General features: G+C 49.0%; 1 protein-coding gene across 1 annotated transcript in view; it reads right to left on the bottom strand.

The window, feature by feature from the left end:
* The window catches only part of PDIA5 (protein disulfide isomerase family A, member 5), a 93,037-nt gene extending 72,963 nt beyond the window's left edge, over window positions 1–20,074 (bottom strand). Inside the window, exons 1-2 of the mRNA XM_010834268.1 lie at window positions 19,916–20,074; window positions 255–381 (exon numbers count right to left, since the gene is read on the bottom strand). Of these exons, the coding sequence (XP_010832570.1) occupies window positions 255–381; window positions 19,916–19,963 (175 nt within the window). The 5' untranslated portion in view covers window positions 19,964–20,074. The remainder of the gene's footprint in view (window positions 1–254; window positions 382–19,915) is intronic.
* Between the last annotated feature and the right edge of the window lie 237 nt (window positions 20,075–20,311).

The following is a 20,311-nucleotide window of genomic DNA, read 5'->3' as shown; positions in this document are numbered from 1 at the left end:
CCTCCTTCACACACATTTCGTCTCCCTCCTGAGGCACTGAGGGACTCCAGGGGGCTTTTCCTAAGGAACCCTGGTAAAAGGAACTAAAATAACCTCTTAGGGATCCAAAGCAGCAGCACTAATGCCCCTTCGTCAGGACCCTCGGTGAGCAGTTTTTAGTCCTGGGGTCTCTGCCTCCCATCTCTGCCCCCGCTCCTTCCTTTCTATCCCACTGCATCCCTGACCACGGCCCCAAGGCCAGGAGAGGCACTCACCAGATTTGGAGTAAAGCACCAGTACATTATTCCGGGTCCTGAGAAGTTTTTTCAAGTCCTTGGGGTCAGAGATTCTCTCGATGAGTGAGGAGAACTTTGCGGAGGACAGCCACGTCGGCAGGACCACCTGGGGATCAAGGAGCCAAGGACCGTGAGTCCCAAGTCCCAGTGGGCCCGAGGACAAGAAGCACCCCCAGATGTGTTGCCCCTAGGCACAACTGACTGGGGAGGGATAAGGTACAACCCTCCTCTCAACCCAACACCTGCCTTTTGCCTCACCCCCTCTCCAAATCCCAGGCAGCACTAGTGGTAAAGAAGCCGCCTGCCAATGCAGGAGACCCGGGTTCCATCCCTGGGTTGGGAAGATCCCCTGGAGGAGGGCATGGCGAGCCACTCCAGTATTCTTGCCTAGAGAATCCCATGGGCAGAGGAGCCTGGAGCACCACAGTCCACAGGGTCACAAAGAGTGGGACACGACTAAAACAACTTAGCACTCACGCACGTACTCTCCAAGTAGCACCCCTCCCACAGGGACTCTTCCAGCCCACTCCCAGCCACCAGCTCCCCCTTCCTCTTCGTGCACTTTTTGTATGAGGCCATACGGACTGCATGGGTGCATAAGCATGCTGCATGGACGTTCCTGCCACCCTTTCAATCAAGACCTCTCTGCGAGGTCAAGGTCTGTACTCTGCCCTGCCCTCAAATGTCACACAGTGGAGCAATGTGAAAACTCCATCCCGCCTAGAAGCACCAAAGCCCCAAATCCACAGAGAAGTATGATCGCCTCTTAATGTGATCCCATTCAGGATGGGAATGAATGGGTGGGTGAGGGGTTTTCCACTTCCCCCACTTAGCTAATGGTCTAAGGAGACCAGCCAACAAGAAACAAGCCAATTCTCCCACAGAAAACCCTGAACACCTTGGGCCCTGGAAGTACCAGGTCCTGCTGCAGGCATGAGAGGTGGGCTGAAAGCAGGAGCAGGGACGGGGAGGCTGTTAAATGTCTGAACAAAACTGTGACACAGCAGAGCCCCTCACCCACACAGCCGGCCAACAGGCCCCTGCACAGCCAGCAAAGAATACCGCGGTTAACACCTGGAGAGACGGAATAAGAAACGCTCTGCCAGGAGACACCAGGCAGGGTGCAGACAAACTGAACCTTGAGATCACCCATCTTCTCTAGGCCTCTACCCCTCAGCACCTTCCCCTCCCTCTTCCAGAATGTTGCTAACCTAGTCCCCCCAAGAGGGTTCTGGAGGAGGAATGTAGTAAGAAGAGGCAACTACAGATTATCCGATGCGCTTGATCTTATAGATCAGTTAGTTTGACCAAAGTTGCATAGCTAATAAGAAGCAGGGCTAGCATCTGAACCCCCGTCTCTCTATGTGACCCCAGGTCCTCTTAGGCCATTGCCTCTTTGTAGCCAGAAGTCTTGCATTGAGTCTGAGCTCCACTCAATAGCGAAGATGCCCAGGCAACATCACTCAACCTTCTACAGACTTAGTGCTTCGCATCCAATGTGGACATAATGATACCTCCCCTCGTGGGACAGCTGTGAGGATGAAAGGGGGTAACTTATTGAACATGCCTTATAAATCATACAGCACTCTAACAGCACCAGTTACTGTAATATATAATGTAAATTTCCATCTCAGCAGAGTAGAAGACAGAAATGTGTCCATATTCTAGTGCTTCTAAATATAATCTGCCATTGGATGCAACTTAACCTTCTCCACAGAGTAAAACCATCAGAAGGAGTTGTCCAGGAATGCTTTTTCCTTTATTCTGCCCTGGCAGGATGTGCGCAATGCCTGAGGACCCCCCGCCTTCACACAGCAGCTTTGAGACTACACCAAAAAGTCCACTCCACCTTATTATTACATGTTGTTCCAGAAAGGTCCATAACAAAATGCACATGGTTAAAAGAAAAAAAGAAAAGAATCTGTTGGAAAAACATGTTGATGCTGCTGTTTTTAATCCTCAAATAATCTGGGTAGTCAATAGAAACAACTGCCCTTGACCAGTGCCTCAGAACTCTGACCCGCAGATCAGCGCTCCTGAGAGGCACCTGCATTTCTGGACTGGGGGGTCAGGAAAGGGGAAGGGATGGCGGGCCCTGTGCCCACCTGCCCAGGCAGCACAGCAGCATTCCGCTGGGCCAAGCGACAGCAAAGTGTCCACAGCAGAAACCACAAGAGCACCAAGTCTCAAGGCTTATCCACAGCTTCCTTCCTAGAAAGCCCAGTGAATCCCTCAGGTCATCTAACGGTTATATTCTAACCAACAGCTACTCTCAGAGTACACAAACCACCGAAGCCTCTGCCCCAGCATTCACCCTCACACAGCAGACAGCTTCAGGTCTACCAGAAATACACTGAGGCTGGAGCTTAAACGTAGCACTGTCTGCAGCCGGCCTGGTTAAGAACTCTTTATGGAGGGTCCATCTCCTCCTCACCTTGCGCCATCCCTACTCCACTCCCTAAACTAGGAGCACCTGCCCCTTGAAAGCTCTTAGGATACGTTTGTCCAACACAATAAACATGACACACACGACTGCCACACACTTGACCTTTGCAGAGGTCCTCCGCTGGGAGCATGTTACAAGGTGAGTCTGTGACAGCTCTTGGGAGACCCAGAGGGAGCACGGAAACCAGACAGACCCAGGGCAGTCAGGGAGGGTCTGGGCTGGAGAGTGGTAGGAGAGGGCCGGTGGGGCCAGTCCAGGGTGGGTGGGGTGGGACCCTGAAAGCCTGGCTCGAAAGCCCCATCTGGCTGTGATCTCAGACTGGGCATCAGAAGGCTGGAGGTGAAGGGACTCCCCAGTGGGGCACCCAAGTAAAGAGAAATGGTTCACTCCAAGAGGCTCAAGAGAAAAACAACAGAACTCAATGACTATTCATCTGTAAGCAAGGGAGGAAGAGTAGAAGCCGAAATGACCCAAATGGAACAAAAATCAAAATTGCAAGAATGGAGAAGCAGAGAAGGCTTTTGTTTCTATTGAGGAAGGTGATAATGAGCTTAGGCACAGATATGTGGACAAGACACCCCACCGAGGTGTCCTCCAGACTGGAGAGTGAGACTCAGTGAAGTCTCAGAGGTCAGGGTCCAGAGGGAGAAGTGAGGAGGAGGAGGAGGAGGGACCAGGAGAAAAGTCAGGAAGAAGGCAGGAAGTACCACATCAACGCAGACCAGGGAGGAGACACACAGGCAAAGGCCAGGCCAAGTGCAGTGGGAGGCCAGGCTGCAGAGAGAAGCACACACATGCAGGAGCACAGGCGGCGCAGGGGCGGGAGAAGCGCGGGCTGTCTCCACCAAAGGCGGGGAGCCGCGTGGACGTTTGTGGGCACAGGAGAGGCAGGATTTGCCAGGAGAGGATTTGAAATAAAGGGAACAAGAGGAAAATAGTCAGGATAGGTAGATCCAGGGGAAATCAGGGGACTTGGTGTGCAAAGAGCTCAGATGCTCGCTTTAGTATCTCTGACAGGAGGGTAAGAGGCCCCTATATATGGCCTCAGACAGACCCTCACCTTAGCAAGCAACCACAGGGACAGGCAGGAGCACGGCCCTTTCCTCCCTCCTCTAAACGAAGGGGACTCTCCTCCAGCCGCTTAGCATTCTCCTTTCTCCTCCGCTTCAGTCTAACCTTTCCAGCATGCACACTCCTTCCCTCCCTTAAGATGCAGCTCCAGGGAGCCCTGGATAGCCCTGCCAAGAGCCTTCCTGCAGACTTCATAAGTCACAACCCACAAACCTTGATAACAATAACTAAGGCGACAATAACAATGTTAATGATGCACAAACTCTGTTTTGTCAAGCCCTCAGGAGGGGACACGGCAATGTGTGCGAAGGAAGCCAGCCACCATCCGAGCCAACCATGGAGCTGTTCCTGGGTTTGGCAGGCAAGCAGGCTCTTTACACCCTAAGTCTTTCACTTTGGAGGAAGAAGAGAAAAAAAAATCCCCTTCTGTTGCCTGTGCAAACTCCTTCTGACTTTCCCCCAATAATTGCTTTCTTTCTGCTCGCCAACCCCAGCCTTCACAGTATTTCCATCAGGGCTGAACTACCCCACCGGCTGGGCTGAGACCCATAAATCCTCCCCTGGGTGCAGGGCAGAACACACCTGGGAAGGACACTCCCTTCTACTGCTGGGGAACACGGGCCCCAAAACCAGGTCCCACTTGCATCAGAGAGCCAGTGCCCCCCATCAGAGTACTGATCCCAGAGCTCCCAAGCCCTGTCACAGCACCCTTCTCAGAACACCAGGACCCAGCATCAGAGAAGCAGTCTCCTCCACTCGAGCCCCTCCCCCAATCAGAGCACAAGGCACCTTGCAGAGCCCAGCAGCCACTCAGGGTGCCCAACACAAAGGCCCTCACCCCCACCCTCTACTACAGCTGGAGGCAATGGGGTCGAGGACGCTGGCTTCTCCCCTCACCTTCTGAATAGGTGTCTGCCCGTTTTAGGGCCTGCCGGACACAGGGGCCTCCAGCCAAGAAGCTTGCTCTCCTCCCCCTGTGGTCTCACCACCGCCAAGACACATGGGAAGAGCACTGTGTCTGGAGTCCAGGCAAACCTGGGCTCAAATCCAGGCACTGTCATTTACAGCAGGATGATCTGAGGGGTTACGAGTGTCACTTCCCCACCTACAAAGAGGAGAAGATAATACTGACACCTGCCTTGCAGTGTTGGCTAAGGATCAAACAAGGGGGTTAAACTACACAGAGAACCTAACGTTATGCTTGGCACACAGCACACAAGCCTCGTAATTATCTGTATTAGTACTATTAGTGAGACAAATCACAGGCAGAGCGAGGACAACAGGAGACCCAGCACCACCTTTTCCTCTTCAGGGCCCTGCCTGCAATCAGGCAGGACAGCACGTCCAAGCAGGAAGAAATGTGCACGTACACAAATCCAGCATCAGCACCGAGAATAACTACCCGGCTACACAGCACACGGAGGACGGTCCTTCCTGGCTTTGTGCCCATCTGCCCCTCCGGGACAAGTGGGCACTAGCCTCATCCTACAGATGAAGAAACTGAAGCTCAGAGAGGTTAATTTACTTACCATGGTCACACAGTAGGTCAAGTCACAGAGTTCGGGCCTCCCAGGTCCTGGCCAGAGGTAGTGGCTTACCTCTACCCCACAAGCTCCCTAGACTCACAGCACCTTAAGTGGACCCTTCCCAGAAGCACCTCCTTCCCGCGGTTGGGGGAAATCAAATCAACCAGGAAAAGACAAGATCTTCCAGAATGGGCAAGCAGGGTCCCAGCAGGGATTTACACCAACTCTCTACTTCCTGCAAGCCCAGAACACCTGCTGTTGGCCACCCTTCTCAAGACCCTGGGGCAGTCAGCCCAGATCTGCGGTTCATCAGAGGTGTGTGCAGAGTCTGGACTCCTTTCTGCCTCCTCTCATTCTCTCTAACACATCGCATCACAACTTCCGCTGTCTTCACTTAACCTCACCCACCATCACCACCAGGCTAGACACAGAGTCATGCAATTCTGGAAGATAACAGGAGACCAGTCCTTGCCACATTACACCCTCAGCTTTAAAAAGCTCCAGATCTCTGGGGTACATGCCAGCACCCTCACATTCTCTATAGCCCAGGAGGTTGTCTGTTGTTACAGATTCACTATTCAATGCAGATTATGAAGCCAGAGGTATTCAAGTATGTAAAAGCGACTTGCTAAAGGAGGAAGAGTTGAGGACAGAACTTTAACATTTAGGAAAAAGGGTGGAGGTGGGACTTGACCTTCTTTTTGCTCTGTCACCTGGAAAAAAGATAGCCTTCTTATGTTTGGAGCTGTGAAGAAACTGGTTTAATTTAGTGTAGCCCACATCTTACTCAAAATAGTTTTGAAATGTCAGAATCTAAGTCTAGACTCTTAGGAAGCTGGTGGTAAAGGGATCCAGGAATAAGGTTACAAACACATGACCTGAACCCCAGGTCAGAGAACCACAGCTGGCTGAATATTTGAGAGCTAGAGGTTTGGTAGCAAGAGTCAGAGACCCAGGTTTTGTGCTGGTTTTGATATTTACTGACTATGTGACTTTGGACAAGCCATGCCTCCTTCTCTGTGTCTTTCTCTGTAAAATGAAGGGGTTGAAAGTGATTTCCAAAGTCCTTTACAATTATGATATTCTGCAAACCTCATCTAGTGACCACTACCAGAGTACAGTGAGGTAATTATACCTCAAGAAGAAACTGCTGAGTTGCCTTGGGCATGTGGCCACCCACATTAAAAGTCAAACCTTTCAGTCTTCCCTGCATCAAGTGTGGCCCTGTGGCTAAATTCCAGCCCCTGGAATGTAAACCGAAGTGTTATGCGGCAACTTTTAGGAAGTGTCCCTAATAGACAGTCTAAGAGTTTTCTTAGTCCCTTCCTCCTTTCTGGAAAGATGGCTGGAACTCAAGCAGCTACCTTGAGACAATGAGGTGGAGTTCAGTTCAGTTCAGTTCAGTCGCTCAGTCGTGTCCAACTCTTTGCGACCCCATGAATTGCAGCATGCCAGGCCTCCCTGTCCATCACCAACTCCGGGAGTTCACTCAAACTCACGTCCATCGAGTCGGTGGTGCCATGCAGCCATCTCATCCTCTGTTATCCCCTTCTCTTACTGCCCTAAATCCCTCCCAGCATCAGAGTCTTTTCCAAGGAGTCAACTCTTCACATGAGGTGGCCAAAGTACTGGAGTTTCAGCTTTAGCATCATTCCTTCCAAAGAACACCCAGGACTGATCTCCTTTAGAATGGACTGGTTGGATCTCCTTGCAGTCCACGGGACTCTCAAGAGTCTTCTCCAACACCACAGTTCAAAAGCATCAATTCTTCAGCACTCAGCTTTCTTCACAGTCCAACTCTCACATACATACATGACTACTGGAAAAACCATAGCCTTGAAGGACTTGCTAAAGATGTAGAGTTATCAAAATAGAAGGCACCTGGGACTATGATACCACAGAGGAATACACTGGCCCTGGAACACCCCTTTCCAGACTTCTATGTGAGTGGAATAAAGAATCTCTTTGAGGCACTATCATTCTGGGTTTTCTGGCACACATGCAAATAGATCTTGAGTGCCTACTGAAACAAAAGCTTTAACTAGAAAGAAATATTAACAACTACTCAATTTGGGATACTTCAAGGCATCAAATCATGCATTATACTTTAGATCAACTGCTACAAGGAAGGAGACAGACTATCAAGGGTTTGATTTACTGTTTTCCTCCTAATTACTCGAGTTTCACTGCGCCTATTCCCATCCCAAGTATCTTGGTCACCTGGTGATGGCTACCCACAAATGAAAGAAAAACTAATAACTCTTCAGTTTCCCCACAACCCCAGCCCTTTACTATTAATAGTAAGGAAACCACTGCAGGAGACCAACAGGCCAGGACATCCCTCAGAGTTGAGCTGGGTTGGTTGGTTTCCAGATAGAAGACTCCTCTCAACATTTCTCCATGCCGTCTCCAGCCTCCAGAGCCAAGTACTCAAAATCTCCTGAGGCTGCTCAGCACGTTGGAGTCCGGAAGGTTGTGGAAACTAAACATGTTAATGCACAGAAGTCCATGTCCTACCATTTCATCTTGGACAGCTCCAGTCATTAGAAAGTTCCAATCCCTCCCCGTCCCAAGCCATTCTGCCTGCCCACCACACTCTGAAGACAGCAAACACATTCACTCTTAGGATTCTGTAGGTGAAATTCCCCAATTCCTCACGTGCCCCCAAGCCCCTCAATGTCCTGAATAGTCTGCCCTAGACGCACCCATGCTCCCAGTTCCCGGAGCTATCCCAAGGCCAGGAGTGGGGTGGCAGAGACTGAAGGGAGTAACGTGCCATATTACACTATAATTTACTTTTGGAAATAAATATCTATGCTTTCATAATTCAAAATACAGGAAATTAATCTCAACACCAATCTTGATTTTTGTATCACGGGTTTTAAAAAAAATTGAAAAACACCGTTAGTGAATCTCTTAAAACATGACACCTGACTGTCATATAGTGCTGGCAAAGACTTAAGCCAGTACAATTCTTTTGAAAAGCTATTTGGCACAATTAATCAAGTATCTTAAAAGCATTTCTGCTTCTCCACGTGGTAATTCCACTTTTGGGAATGTGTCCCAAGGAAATTCGCAGAGATTCTGACACATATCTGACTCACTCATTCTTACTCATAAGAGTCAAAAATTGTAAACAACTTAAATATCCAACATCGGGGGAACCGTTTCTTAGAATAAACCACTTGACAGGATGAAACAGGCATTTAAGAGATGTTTTCAAAGATTGTGCAGTGAAAAGATATTTGTTTTAATGTTAAGTTTTTAAAATAGAATTTAAAATGTACATGGTATGATTACAACTATACAGCCAATTATGCTAAGAAAATGACAGGAAGAAAAAGAAATTCACCAAAGTAAGGCTTTGTCCTTGAATAGATTTTATTCTTCTCCTTTGTGTATTTTTCTAACCATAAAAGGCATACCTGATACAAATACTTTTTTAAAATTACCATCATTTGGCTACCATCATGGAAACAATTAACAATCTCCAAGTATTTCTCCACTACAAGAAAACGTAACTTCATAGACGAGAAATCTGGCAGAGAACTCAACTAAGGGACCAACATTAACACCACCAGGAATGGGTCAAATGAACATATGTTTCCTGATAAAAGGTACCGAAGGAAGGGAAACATCATCCAAAACAAAACTGAGGGACATTCTTCAAAAATGCCAACGTCCCCAAAGGCAAAGACCGAGAAAGTGGCCCAGATTAAAGGAGATTAAAGAGACATGACAATTAATTTCAAATGCAACACGTGATTCTAGATCAAGTCCTGAGCCAAGTGCTACATTCCTGATTTTGACTGTTGTTCTCTGGTTATATAAGAGAATGTCCTTCCCTCTTAAGAAACAATAAAGTATTTATGGGACAAAGGAGAATTGTGTCTGTAAACTTTATATATGCAGAGGGAGAGTATGATAAATGTGATAAAATGTTAATATTTGTAGAATCGAGTGAAAGGAAGATGGAAATCCTTTATACTCTTCTTGCAGCTCTTCTCTATCTCAAAATTAGAGCTAGGGAAAAAACACCTAAAATAAGACAGAAAAAAAAAAAAAAAGAGAGATGCCCAGATGCCCAGAATACAACCAAATACTGCCCCCGCTCTTTCACAGGCCTCCTGATACCCTCGACCATCTATCTCAGCGTTCACTGGCACCTTCCCAAGCGAGAGCAGTGCTTATCTTCCCCTCTTCACTTTGAGCGGACTGACTGCTGGCTCCTCTGTTCACCTGACACGTAGTTTTTAATAAGAACTATTCTACAGAATCAGCAGAGAACTCTGCATGCAACGCATACCTAGAATGGCTCTGACGAGAGAGAAAAAGAGAGAGAGAGAGAAATGTTCATTTTTAAATACAGGTTAATTTATGCGCCTTAAATGGACAAATTGTAAGCATCTGTCACCAATCACCATGGCTAAATACCCTCTTCACAAGGAGCTAAGGCCTGACCTCAAACCAAGTTTGAAGATTTCACCACTGATATTTCCCAGTGTTCAAAAGTCCACCACCCAGCAGCCTTTGAAATAAAAATGAACACTGCCTGGATGGCACGTGCGTGCGTGCGTGTGTGTGTGTGCGTGTGTTTGTGTGGCAGAAAGACAGAAGCCTGGCCCTTGGAATGTGGACCCCTGACTAGCTGCAGCTGAGGAGCTAAATGCGCTAAAGAAAGAGAGGGAAACTGGAAAGCACTCAGCTGGGATAGAACCCAACCCGAGAGAGGACTCTTTAATCCCAACACCAAAGGTCTGGGGACGAGGCCATGATCATTCCAGGAGCTGTGAGTTTAGAGTGTTCATGTGTGCCCAGGAGCCAGCAAAACTGCTCACATGACTGTTCAGCTCATTCTCTTGACAAGTGAATTAAGTAGGTACTTTCATTATACCTAGTCTATAGATAAGGAAGCTAAAATGAAGAGTTAGAAACTTGCTCAACATTACCCGGCAAGTAGGTAGAAGCTCTGACCCGGACCCAAGATGAAGTGGAAAGACCAAGAGCCACGCACGTCTCACCACTTGCTCCCATGAATGCAAAGCCAGGTTATGTCTTATATTTTGCTTCCTTTAAAAACCACACCGTTGACGTGGGCTCCACAGTTTTCCCACCCATTTTCCGTGGCACAAACGTGACTGTCAACAAGGGGCAGTTCGGGGGCAGGACGACTGATCCAGGAGCTTATAAAAACAGGTTTTTTTATCCTGAAATTGCAACTGCAGTGCATTTAACCAGGACTTAAGTCCCTAAAGCTTTTAATGTTGTGGAAAACCTCTTCAAGAGCCAAGAGGGCTCTGGGCTGCTGCCAGCCTGGTGTGCCAGGCCTGCTAACGAGGAAGAGCTGGAGGAGGAAGCAGAGAAGTAGGCAGCAGGGCCCGAGGAAGAGCAGGTGAATTCCCACTCCGGAAACCCAACCCTGTCTCAAAGCTCCATTAATTGAAAAGAAAATAACAATTCAAGGGCTCATGACCCATGAGATACATCTGTGCTTTGACATACAGTATTTCACTCAATCCCCTAAAGCTGAGAGTTGAAATCAGTATTTTCTATCCCTCAGGCCTTAACCCAAGAGCAGAGTTATAAAATCACTTCAGTGGGTTACCACGAGCATTTTTTTTAAATAACAGTAAGAAGGAAACATCAGTGTGTACATTGGTAGCAAGACTGTGTATTCAGTGAAAAATCTGCAACTGTTATGTTCATATATAGATATATGTACTTGGTTATAAATGTAAAATGCAAAACTGTTCTTGCAGGAATTGCAGTAAAAATGTTTGAAAACCTGCTGTAAACAATCTGTGTGGGATGTGTACCATCCCTACTTTAGAGATGTGAAAACTGAGGTTCAAAGAAGTAAAGGCACTCAACTTAGGTGAAGCCTAAAACAGCAGAACCGGGACTCAGAGGTCTTCTAGGCACAGATCACAAGCTCTTGTCTTTGCTTGTCAATGCACACACTTCCCACTGATGTCCCGCAAGCTCTCTCCACTCCCCAGAGCTCCACCCAAACAAGACCTGAGAGGCCAGCAAGTCGGCTTCCCCTTCCAATCTAGCTACTGAGTGCAACCAACTGGAAAGAGCTTCAAGGACAGCGGGAGTCATCTCTTCTCTGCTACCTGTTGTGTACAATTCCCTCACTGCCCACAGAAAACAGCAAAAACGCCACATGCTCCAGCCAAGTGAGTCTCACAGCGTCACTGGTGTATGTGGCTCTTATCATGGGCAGACGTTGTGTCATGCCACTCGGCCCAAAGAGGCAACTCTGGCTGGCAAGATATGTCCACCACGTAAAATTAATGTTAGCTTGTAAACATCTCTGGTTTGTAGCTACACAACAGCAGTAAGTAAAAGCTTTCTGGAAAGATAGCTTTCTGGGCCTCATCCTTGAAGAAAATCATCTTGTGGGTCTGGAGAGACCAAGAATCCATTTTTACACATACCTCTTTGAGGTGGTTGGAGTCACAGCTGGGTTGGAAGGCCACTAACCCATCTTTCAAAAACCTCCTCTCTGGACCCCATACCACTCCCCACTCCTTCACAGCCAGAATTTTCCACCTCCCTCCTCCCCGTCTAAGCAGTCCTCAGCATCCCTCAGATCTGCCCCCACCACCAAAGAGGCTCCTGGTGGAGGTTCGGCAATGACCTCCATGTGGCTGACCCGACAGGCACCTCCACTTCTCCTTTTGCTCAGCCCCAGCACAACACACTTGGCCTCCCTTAACCCACTGCCACCATCCTGTAAATGCAGAAGTTCCTCAGGGCTCACTCAGTCCATCTTCTCTACCCGCCCCACACTGTCCCCTGGGGTACCCCACCTGAGCCGCACCCCTACATTAACAGCCCCACCCAGACCTCCCTTCTGAGTGCCACAACCTCACATTCTGCTCACTCCATGGCTCTTCAACAGGGATCCAGTATAATTTTCAAATTTAAAAACCCAATTTTCATGCAAAGATTGAGCATATTTCAAAGTGTTATTAACTCAATAAGGGGTCCACTAAAATGACAAAGCTAGGTCAAAAGAGGATGTAAGAAAGGAAAAAAAAAAGGTTAATAGAAATATTTTTTTAAAGAAGTTATAGGGAATTCCCTGGTGGTCCAGTGGTTAGGACTCCACACTTTCACTATTGGGGGAACTAAGATCCTGTAAGCCCACAGCCAAATTCTTTAAAAAAAAGATGTTATGATCGATGAAAAAAGGTATGATATGATTGTTAAATGAGATAAAAAGCCAGTTAATGTCCTGAAGACTCTCTCTTCCCTAACAGAAATCATCTGCATCCTTTCTAAGTTTACAGAGTATGGGTCTTAAGAAATAAAATCATAGTGACAATCCCTATGGGCTTCCTAGACAATGCTCCAGTGTGACATTAGAAAGTCATGAAATCGGATTTAATTTCCAAGTTTGGGGATAATTTTTCTTACACTGGGGGTCTGTGAATTTGGATGGGATCTTTATTTTCACTAATTTCACTGAAATTGTCTTCCCTTTATTATGAATGTAGGTAACCAATTACAGTAGCACTGACAACGTCCGTGACCTTGTCACCAATAGAAATCACATCTTCTCAGAACAAGAGGATTATTGCAGATATCTATGCTCATCACTACTTACAATTTATAGAAATTATCAACTCTGTCACTAGATCTTCCTACATGATGCATTAAAAAAAATACATACTATTTTGTCACAATTTGTTAAAATATTTTGATAACTATTTCAATATCACGGGTTTCTGCTATAATCATATGCATACTGTTTTATACATTTAAAAACATTTTTTTGAGAAAGGGTCCATAAGTCTTCAGAGAGGCCTTTTCTGACGCCCTGCAACAGGGTAGGGACTCTTGTTACACACGCTCTAACCACTTTATCTCCCTCCTTCTAGCACTTCCTACTTGAATTAAATAATAAATTAGTGGCCTCTCACCAGGCAGAGGGAGGAAGGGATGGTATCCATCCTTTTTATCAGTTTGTCCCCAATGCCTTGGCACAGTATATCTGGCTCATAAAAGAGTCTCATGAGGTGTCTGTTTAAAAAAAGATCTGTGGAATGAATGAACATGATATATGTAACATGCAGACGGTGGTCCATGTTCCTTTGAAATAAGGAGCATGTACAACACCCCGCCTGGCAACCCACTCCAGTGTTCTTGCCTGGAGAATCCCAGGGACGGGGGAGCCTGGTGGCTGCCGTCTATGGGGTCACACAGAGTCGGACACAACTGAAGTGACTTAGCATAGCATAGCATACAACACCCTGCCCAGGACCCAGCCAGGTCAGACTCCTTGGTGACAGCAAACGTGCTTGTTCCTCGGGAGCCTGCCCTACTTGGCCCTGGAGCAGAGCTTTCCAGCCAAGCCCACGACTTGGCTCAGAAGCTATATCACCCTTATGTTTAAGCCCCAGCATAAGCCCTCGACCTCGATCTCCATGAATACCTTCCAAGGCAAGGATTAAAGGATCTGCTCATGAATTAAAGACATTTGCTCATGCCAAGGTTAAAGGAATGGTGGGATTCTTTGCGGTGATGGATCTCTACTCCTGCCCCGGCCAGCTGTGAGGAGCGGGATACCCTGAAGCCGGGCACAGGCTCATGACCAGGCCATCTGGGCACAGAGCACACATCCAAGCTGGGGGCTCAGTATGACTTCAGGGAATAAAAAGATACAAAAAGGCTATTCCAACCCCACATCCCCAGCCCTCACCACATAACTGCAAAGCTAATTATTTAGAAGTGACTGTAAACTGGTGAATGGAATGAGGCCCTGATGGACGTAGGTGGTCACAGGGGACAGTTACCTAGAGCCCTGCAGGGAGGGTGATGAGAAGGGCAAGGAGGGTGGTCAGTGAGAGCCTGGCTGCGGCCCCGCCTCCCGTATTCAGGCCATCAGGGAGCTAAAGAGCAAGGATCACGGACACCCCAGGTAACCGGCTGGTGCTGCTATTTCAGAAAATAGCACCTGCCAAGGAGGCTGCTCAGTCAGATGACCCATTCATCTGTCTATGCCCTCCCCTTCCAGGCCATGTCCATCAATGGTCTCTCTCTCCCCACTCTCTGTCAACTTACCCATCCCTCTCTTGAAGTAACAGTACTCAACCAGCTCATCTCACCCAGCTCGTGTGGGATGCAGAACTACACAGACGTGAGATACACCGAAATACTTTGCAAGCCCTCTACAATGTACTAGGTGTTTTATAATTCTCATTGATAGGTCGATGGGAAGCCAGAGACTCAGGTCAGTGCTGCAGGATGGGCAAGGCACAGTGCTCCTTCCCTCTCCCACCAAGATGCCAGGTGTGGGGGAAACGAAAGGAGGGCAAGAAAACCACCAAAGTCCGGTAATGCAGGAGAACTTAGGCTCTCCTACACCCCGGGGGTTACTCTCTGGTCCACTGTCAGCCTCCCAAACCTACTACAACCACCAAGGGAAACACAAGAGCCTCACCAAACAAAACCACAAAGCTGGGGCAAACCCTCCAGGTAGGCAGTGTGGTTGGTATCTCCAGTCTCAAGAGAGGATCCACTTTCAGAAAAAAAGGGAAGAAGCAGAGCACTTAAACTCTTAGCCCTTCTGCGCACACACCCCCACACCCCCCACCCATCAGGAGGCTCTGAAGGGCCCAGTGCAGAGGGGCAAGGAGCCATCAGGACCTCGGCTCCAGGGACCCATGATGGCAAGAATCCAAGAATCCTATGGTTCAGCCCCCTACCCACGGCTCACAGCCTCCACTCACAGCCCCTCTGGCCCTTCACTGGCTTCCAGGCACCCCTTCTCCAACCACCCGAGGTGCCTGCCGGCTCCTATTTATTGGGCGTGCCCATGTGCCATGCGCTGTGCTGGGTGCTCCCTGTATTATTTCTGATCCTTTCTACTCTGCACAATGGGTATTATTACCACTGCTGACAAACAAGAAAATAGGCAGGGCCCAAGGTCACACAGCTCCTGAGTGTGGCTAAAAGCTCGTGTTCTTTCCGTAACATCACACTGGACTTCATCTTGTAGATAACAGAGAAGAAAGTAAGAGGAAGAAAGTGTTGTTTTGGGAAAATTAATCTAGTCTCTCCCGCTCCAACTCAACCCTGCACCGTGGCCTCACTGTTCTTGTTATTAAAAAGGGCAACTTTCATCATGTCTCTCCATTGCCTACAGATTTGAGTCCTGAAAGCTTTGCCAGGCATCTAAGGTTTTTTTTTTACTGGATTCACTTTTCTAGTCTTATTTCCCCAGCCCCAGACTCAAATCCTTCTGTCCATCTAGCCTCGTCCATTGCTCCTCATTGCCTACAATTCTGTCTTGGATTCCCTGCCTGCAACACTGATTCCTTCCAGCAAATACGGACCAGGGGTGACTGCATGTCAGGTTTGGGCGAGGTGCCAGCACACAGAGGATCCCCACTGTCACAGAGCCCAGGGTCTGCCCTCCTTGTGAGGCATAAGCTGGGGCCCTTCTCTGGTCGCTGGGTGCCCCAGAGGCTGACCCTGGATAGGATCCACAGCACCCTGTTTGCCGCTCCTAAGGCACCTGGCCATCCCCCCAACTCATGTGCCAGTTCTGTTTTAACACTTCCTCTGTAAAGTACTTATTTCTGTGGGAAAAGTGCACTCCAGGTTCCAAGCAGCATTATAATTGGCAATTAGGCCCCCAGGCCAGCCCACAAGAGCCTATTAAATATATAATGGTGTAGAACCTAAATTCGTATACATTAAAAGCTCTGCAGGAGAGATGGGGCAAACATCTGCTGCTCCCTGCACCTCCGCCCCCTGTCCCACCAGGTTCTGAGCTTCATGCCACCCTCAGGGGCAGAGGCCTGGGCAGTGGCGAGGGTGGAAGGAAGCAGGTGGGAGCTGGATGACATAGATGGAGTGGGAAGAATACCCATCTGTAATTCAGGAGCCTGGCTCTCACACCCGCCTTGTCTTTACAAACTTGGTGGCCTCACGTGGGTGAGTCCCTTCTCTCTCAAAGCCTCATTTTTCTCTTGTGAAATCAGAGAATTTTGAATTAGGTCAATAGTTCTCAGACTTCTGATGCTCACAGAGTAACAGGATGTATTTTAAAATATAGTTTAAATAATTAAAAAATATATTTTTAAAATATGTTAAAATATATTATGTATGTAACATACATATTTGAATTTAGATTTTATCAATCGAAGGCTTTTTTAAAAAATCACATTACAGTATCACTGCTTTCATCTTTTTTTCCAAAAGGACACTCTAAGCCACTCTCCCAGCACCCTCTCAATATGGATACCATGTCAGAGAAATTAAGTTTTTAAACTGGAAATATTTGGAATCATGAAAAAAAAAGAAAGAAAAAGTTCACCGTTGTTATTTTTCCCATTTGTCTATGAACCTGTGAAAAGGTCATCACAGGCCCACTCCAGGCCTTGGCCTGACACCGAGACCCTTGAGCAGGGTAAGGTCATGTCCTCCCAAGTTCTGGATGGAGACTATAGGACAGTCGGCATGGATGGCCTGAGGAAGGGCTGACTGCAGGGAGGAGCTAAGTGGGACAGCATGAAGGGCCAGGCAGCCACAGGCGTCGGGGACAGGACAGCCTGGCCCCCCCAGCTGCAGGCCCCAGGCAGGGACACCCAGCCTGGAAGGCTGGGACCAACTTGTCCAAGTGTTGACTGCACCTCTTTCCACGTCACAATGTTGGAAGACTGGGAGTCCCCAAAGAAACATTTTTTTTTAAGTTCCTTTACTAACTTCTGATTAAAAGCTAATGCACATTCATTAAATTCAAGAAAACTTGGGAAATATAAAAAAAGCCTAAACAAAGAAGTAAGCAAAAGTCACCCACAACTCTACCTTCCAGAGCAATCACTGTTGACATTTGGAGGTTTGGCTAATCCCTCACTTCTATAGCTAGCTTCAGCCACCCTGGGGTTCCGTTTTGTATCCCGCTTTTCCCCTAATTATCATACACAAGTACTTTTTCATGTCCTTAGATAGTCCTCATAAGCATTATAAAATATTTTGACAATAAATCCAGCATTCTAGCAAATACATACATCCTTTATAAACATCACTTTCCATGGTATGGGTAGGGCTACAAGTCATTTAAACATGGTGCTACTGTTAAGCATGTAAGCCACTTCCATATTTTTTTTTTTGCCACTTCCATATTTTTGCTACTGTAAAAAATAGGATGTGTGTACACCCCTGTCCATGAATCTCTGTAGACCCCTTCACACTTCTTTGCATTTCTTGGGTCACAGCCCAGTGCCCTGCACATCTCAGCTCTCAGTAAAGAATGAGTGAACAAAGAAACCCAATCCACTCCCAGGAGCTGGGGAACCCTTATCACATGGACACAGTTTATATTCACAGAGGCCCATCCTGGTGTCCGGCTTCCTCAGTGGCTCAGTGGTAAAGAATCTGCCTACAATGCGGGAGCTGCAGGAGACATGGGTTCGATCCCTGGGTTGGGAGATCCCTGGAGGAAGGCACAGCAATCTGCTCCAGTAATCTTGCCTGGAGAATCCCACGGACAGAGGAGCCTGGCAGGCTACAGTCCATAGGGTCGCAAAGACTTGGACACAACTGAAACAGCATAGCATGGCACCCTGGTGTCCACTCACCACTCATCACTGACTCTACACCTCAGTCTCACACCTGCTAAGCCAATCTTGGGCTTGGGGAAAGGAGAAAATGCCAATTCCTTGCTGATGACTCCCAGGTTCTAGTGCTCTCAGCAAACCTACCCACTCTCCACACCTCCCAGCGGAGGGCATCAGCAGATCTCAACTGCCTAGATGACTCCCACACTCACTCCTGACAGCTCAACTCACCCCTCAGGAAAGTCATGGCTGACCTTCCCTGCAAATTAATGTAGAGCTCTCCTTCAGTGGTGCTCCCAGAACTTCGAGTATGGGTACTCACTCTTCTGTCTTTATTTGCCCACAGGACTGACTTCCCTGCCCAACTCAGGGCAACACCAGAGGGCAGGAACAATGTGTATTTTGCCCTCGATCCCAAATCCAACCCAGTGCCAGCCAATAAATGAATGTTTGCCGAATGAAACTTCTTTCTGGTCAGAGTCCCAAGTCTTTCATTTTCACAGGAGGGAAAAGGAAGGGGAAGAAGAAAGTAGACCTCCTAAAACAGACTGCATTCAAACACCTTTCCCGGGGGGCACTGGAGATGGCCCCCTCTACACAGTCCAGCATCGCGGCCTGGCACAGACACCATCCAGGCCAACTGGCCGAGGGAACAGAATGCAAACAGAGCATCAAACAAACCTAAACAAACCTGGGAGAGTGACACTGCCCTACTCCAGCCCTGCTTCTAAGAGGGAGAAACAGATCTAGAGGGACAGGGAGCTTCCTTTTCTACCCACTTTCGGACAACCAGAAACTACTGGGCCACTCCTCAATGGCGATCCCAGAAGGGCACAGTATTGAGAGCTGGAAGTGTTTAAAACAACTCAATCCACACTCCATTTTTTCTCCTCATGCCTTGTCCAGCATCCTTGCCACACCCCAAAAAAACACAAAAAACTGGAAAATCCAGGTTGAAAAGAGTTCCAGCAGCAGGAGTCTCTCTTCAGGAGCTTCAGGAAAAGAAGGAGCCAAAACTGTCCTATAATCAGGGAGACCAGAAACTATAAGAGAGGTATGGAAGGAGACGGTATCACACACCCACGGGAACACCAGGGCCAACCCCCGGCCCTGGGTGCTGTGGACACACCCATTCCGACCTCTCTCAGCGATGCCCTGAGGTACACTCTCCACCCCCAACCCCAAGCGTAGCAAATTGCTCCGGAGATCCCACACTCCCATAACCCTGGCCCGTCCCTCCTCCCCTCTTGTAGGGTTTCGAAATTTAGAGCTTCCTCCTCCAATTTGTCATCCTGGCAACCGGGCGGGAGGTGGGGGGTTGGAGTGGTATCTAAAGCGTCCCCATTTCATGGATGAGGAGACTAAGTCACCTACATTAAACGATAGGCCGCATCACAAGCCAGAAAGTGGCTGGAACCTCAGTTGGGTAAAGGAGCAGAACTCCCCGCCCGGGCGACCCCACCCGGCCCAGCCAAGTCTGGCCGGCGGGGGCTGCTCGGGAGGGCAGTCCACGAGGTGGCCGGCAGTTTCCCGGCTGCTCAGGGCCAAAACCAAGAACCAGACGGCCCTAAAACAAGGTTTCCGGCAGTGCAGGTGCCAAGCATCCCCTTCCTACCCCAAACTCACACAGGTGCAGGGCCCCGAGTCTGGGGCGCAGTGCCCCCGCAAGCCGCCGGCTTTCCGCACTAGCCCGTGGCCGCCCCCTGACCTGCACCCCTGTATAGTCGTGTCCACCGCGCAAGCCCCCAGCCAGCGATTGCCCAGCGCCCCCAGGCTCCCCGACTCCGGGCTCCTTTCGACCTTTGAGCGCCGAAGCACTCCGCAGGGAGGGCACGGCGACCGCTCCGCCGCCTCCCGCACAGCCACCGGGTCTCCGCCCGTCCAGCACGCATGCCCCCACCCAGGCGCCCGGAGGCATCATCTCCCCGCAAGCCCCGGGAGCGCCGGGAGCAGGGAGCTTGGACCTGCACGCCGGGCGCACGTGCCGTCCCGGCCCGAACCCCAGTGCCACAGCCTTACCCAGACTGCCAGCGGCAGGAGCAGCCACGCCGGCACGACCCGCGCCATCCCTGCTGCAGCTGCCCCCAGCCGGCTCCGGTCCCCACTCGGGCTCCCGGGACCGCAGCTTCACTGGGTGCAACCGCCGCCGCCACTTCCCAATTGCTCCCCGCCTCCGAGTTCCCGGTGCCACGTCTGCCAAAGCATGCGCACCACGCTGGGAGAGCCGGCCCGGGAGAAGTGCGTGCTGGGAGTTGTAGTTTGCAGCACGGCTGAACTTAGCCCCCTGGCCAGGTAGAATCAAGAGCCTAGTGCCATATGGTCAAGGTCAGAGTAAGGGAAAGCAGTTAATATGGGAGGCTTACTCTGTGCCTAGAACTTTAGAAAAAACATGTCCTTCGGCTCACAGAGAAAAGT

The sequence above is a fragment of the Bison bison genome, unplaced genomic scaffold, assembly GCF_000754665.1.
Source record: "Bison bison bison isolate TAMUID 2011002044 unplaced genomic scaffold, Bison_UMD1.0 scf7180017864032, whole genome shotgun sequence".
NCBI lineage: Eukaryota > Metazoa > Chordata > Mammalia > Artiodactyla > Bovidae > Bison > Bison bison.
The sequence above is the reverse complement of the archived record's forward strand: the minus strand, read 5'-3'. Positions and strand labels throughout refer to the sequence as shown.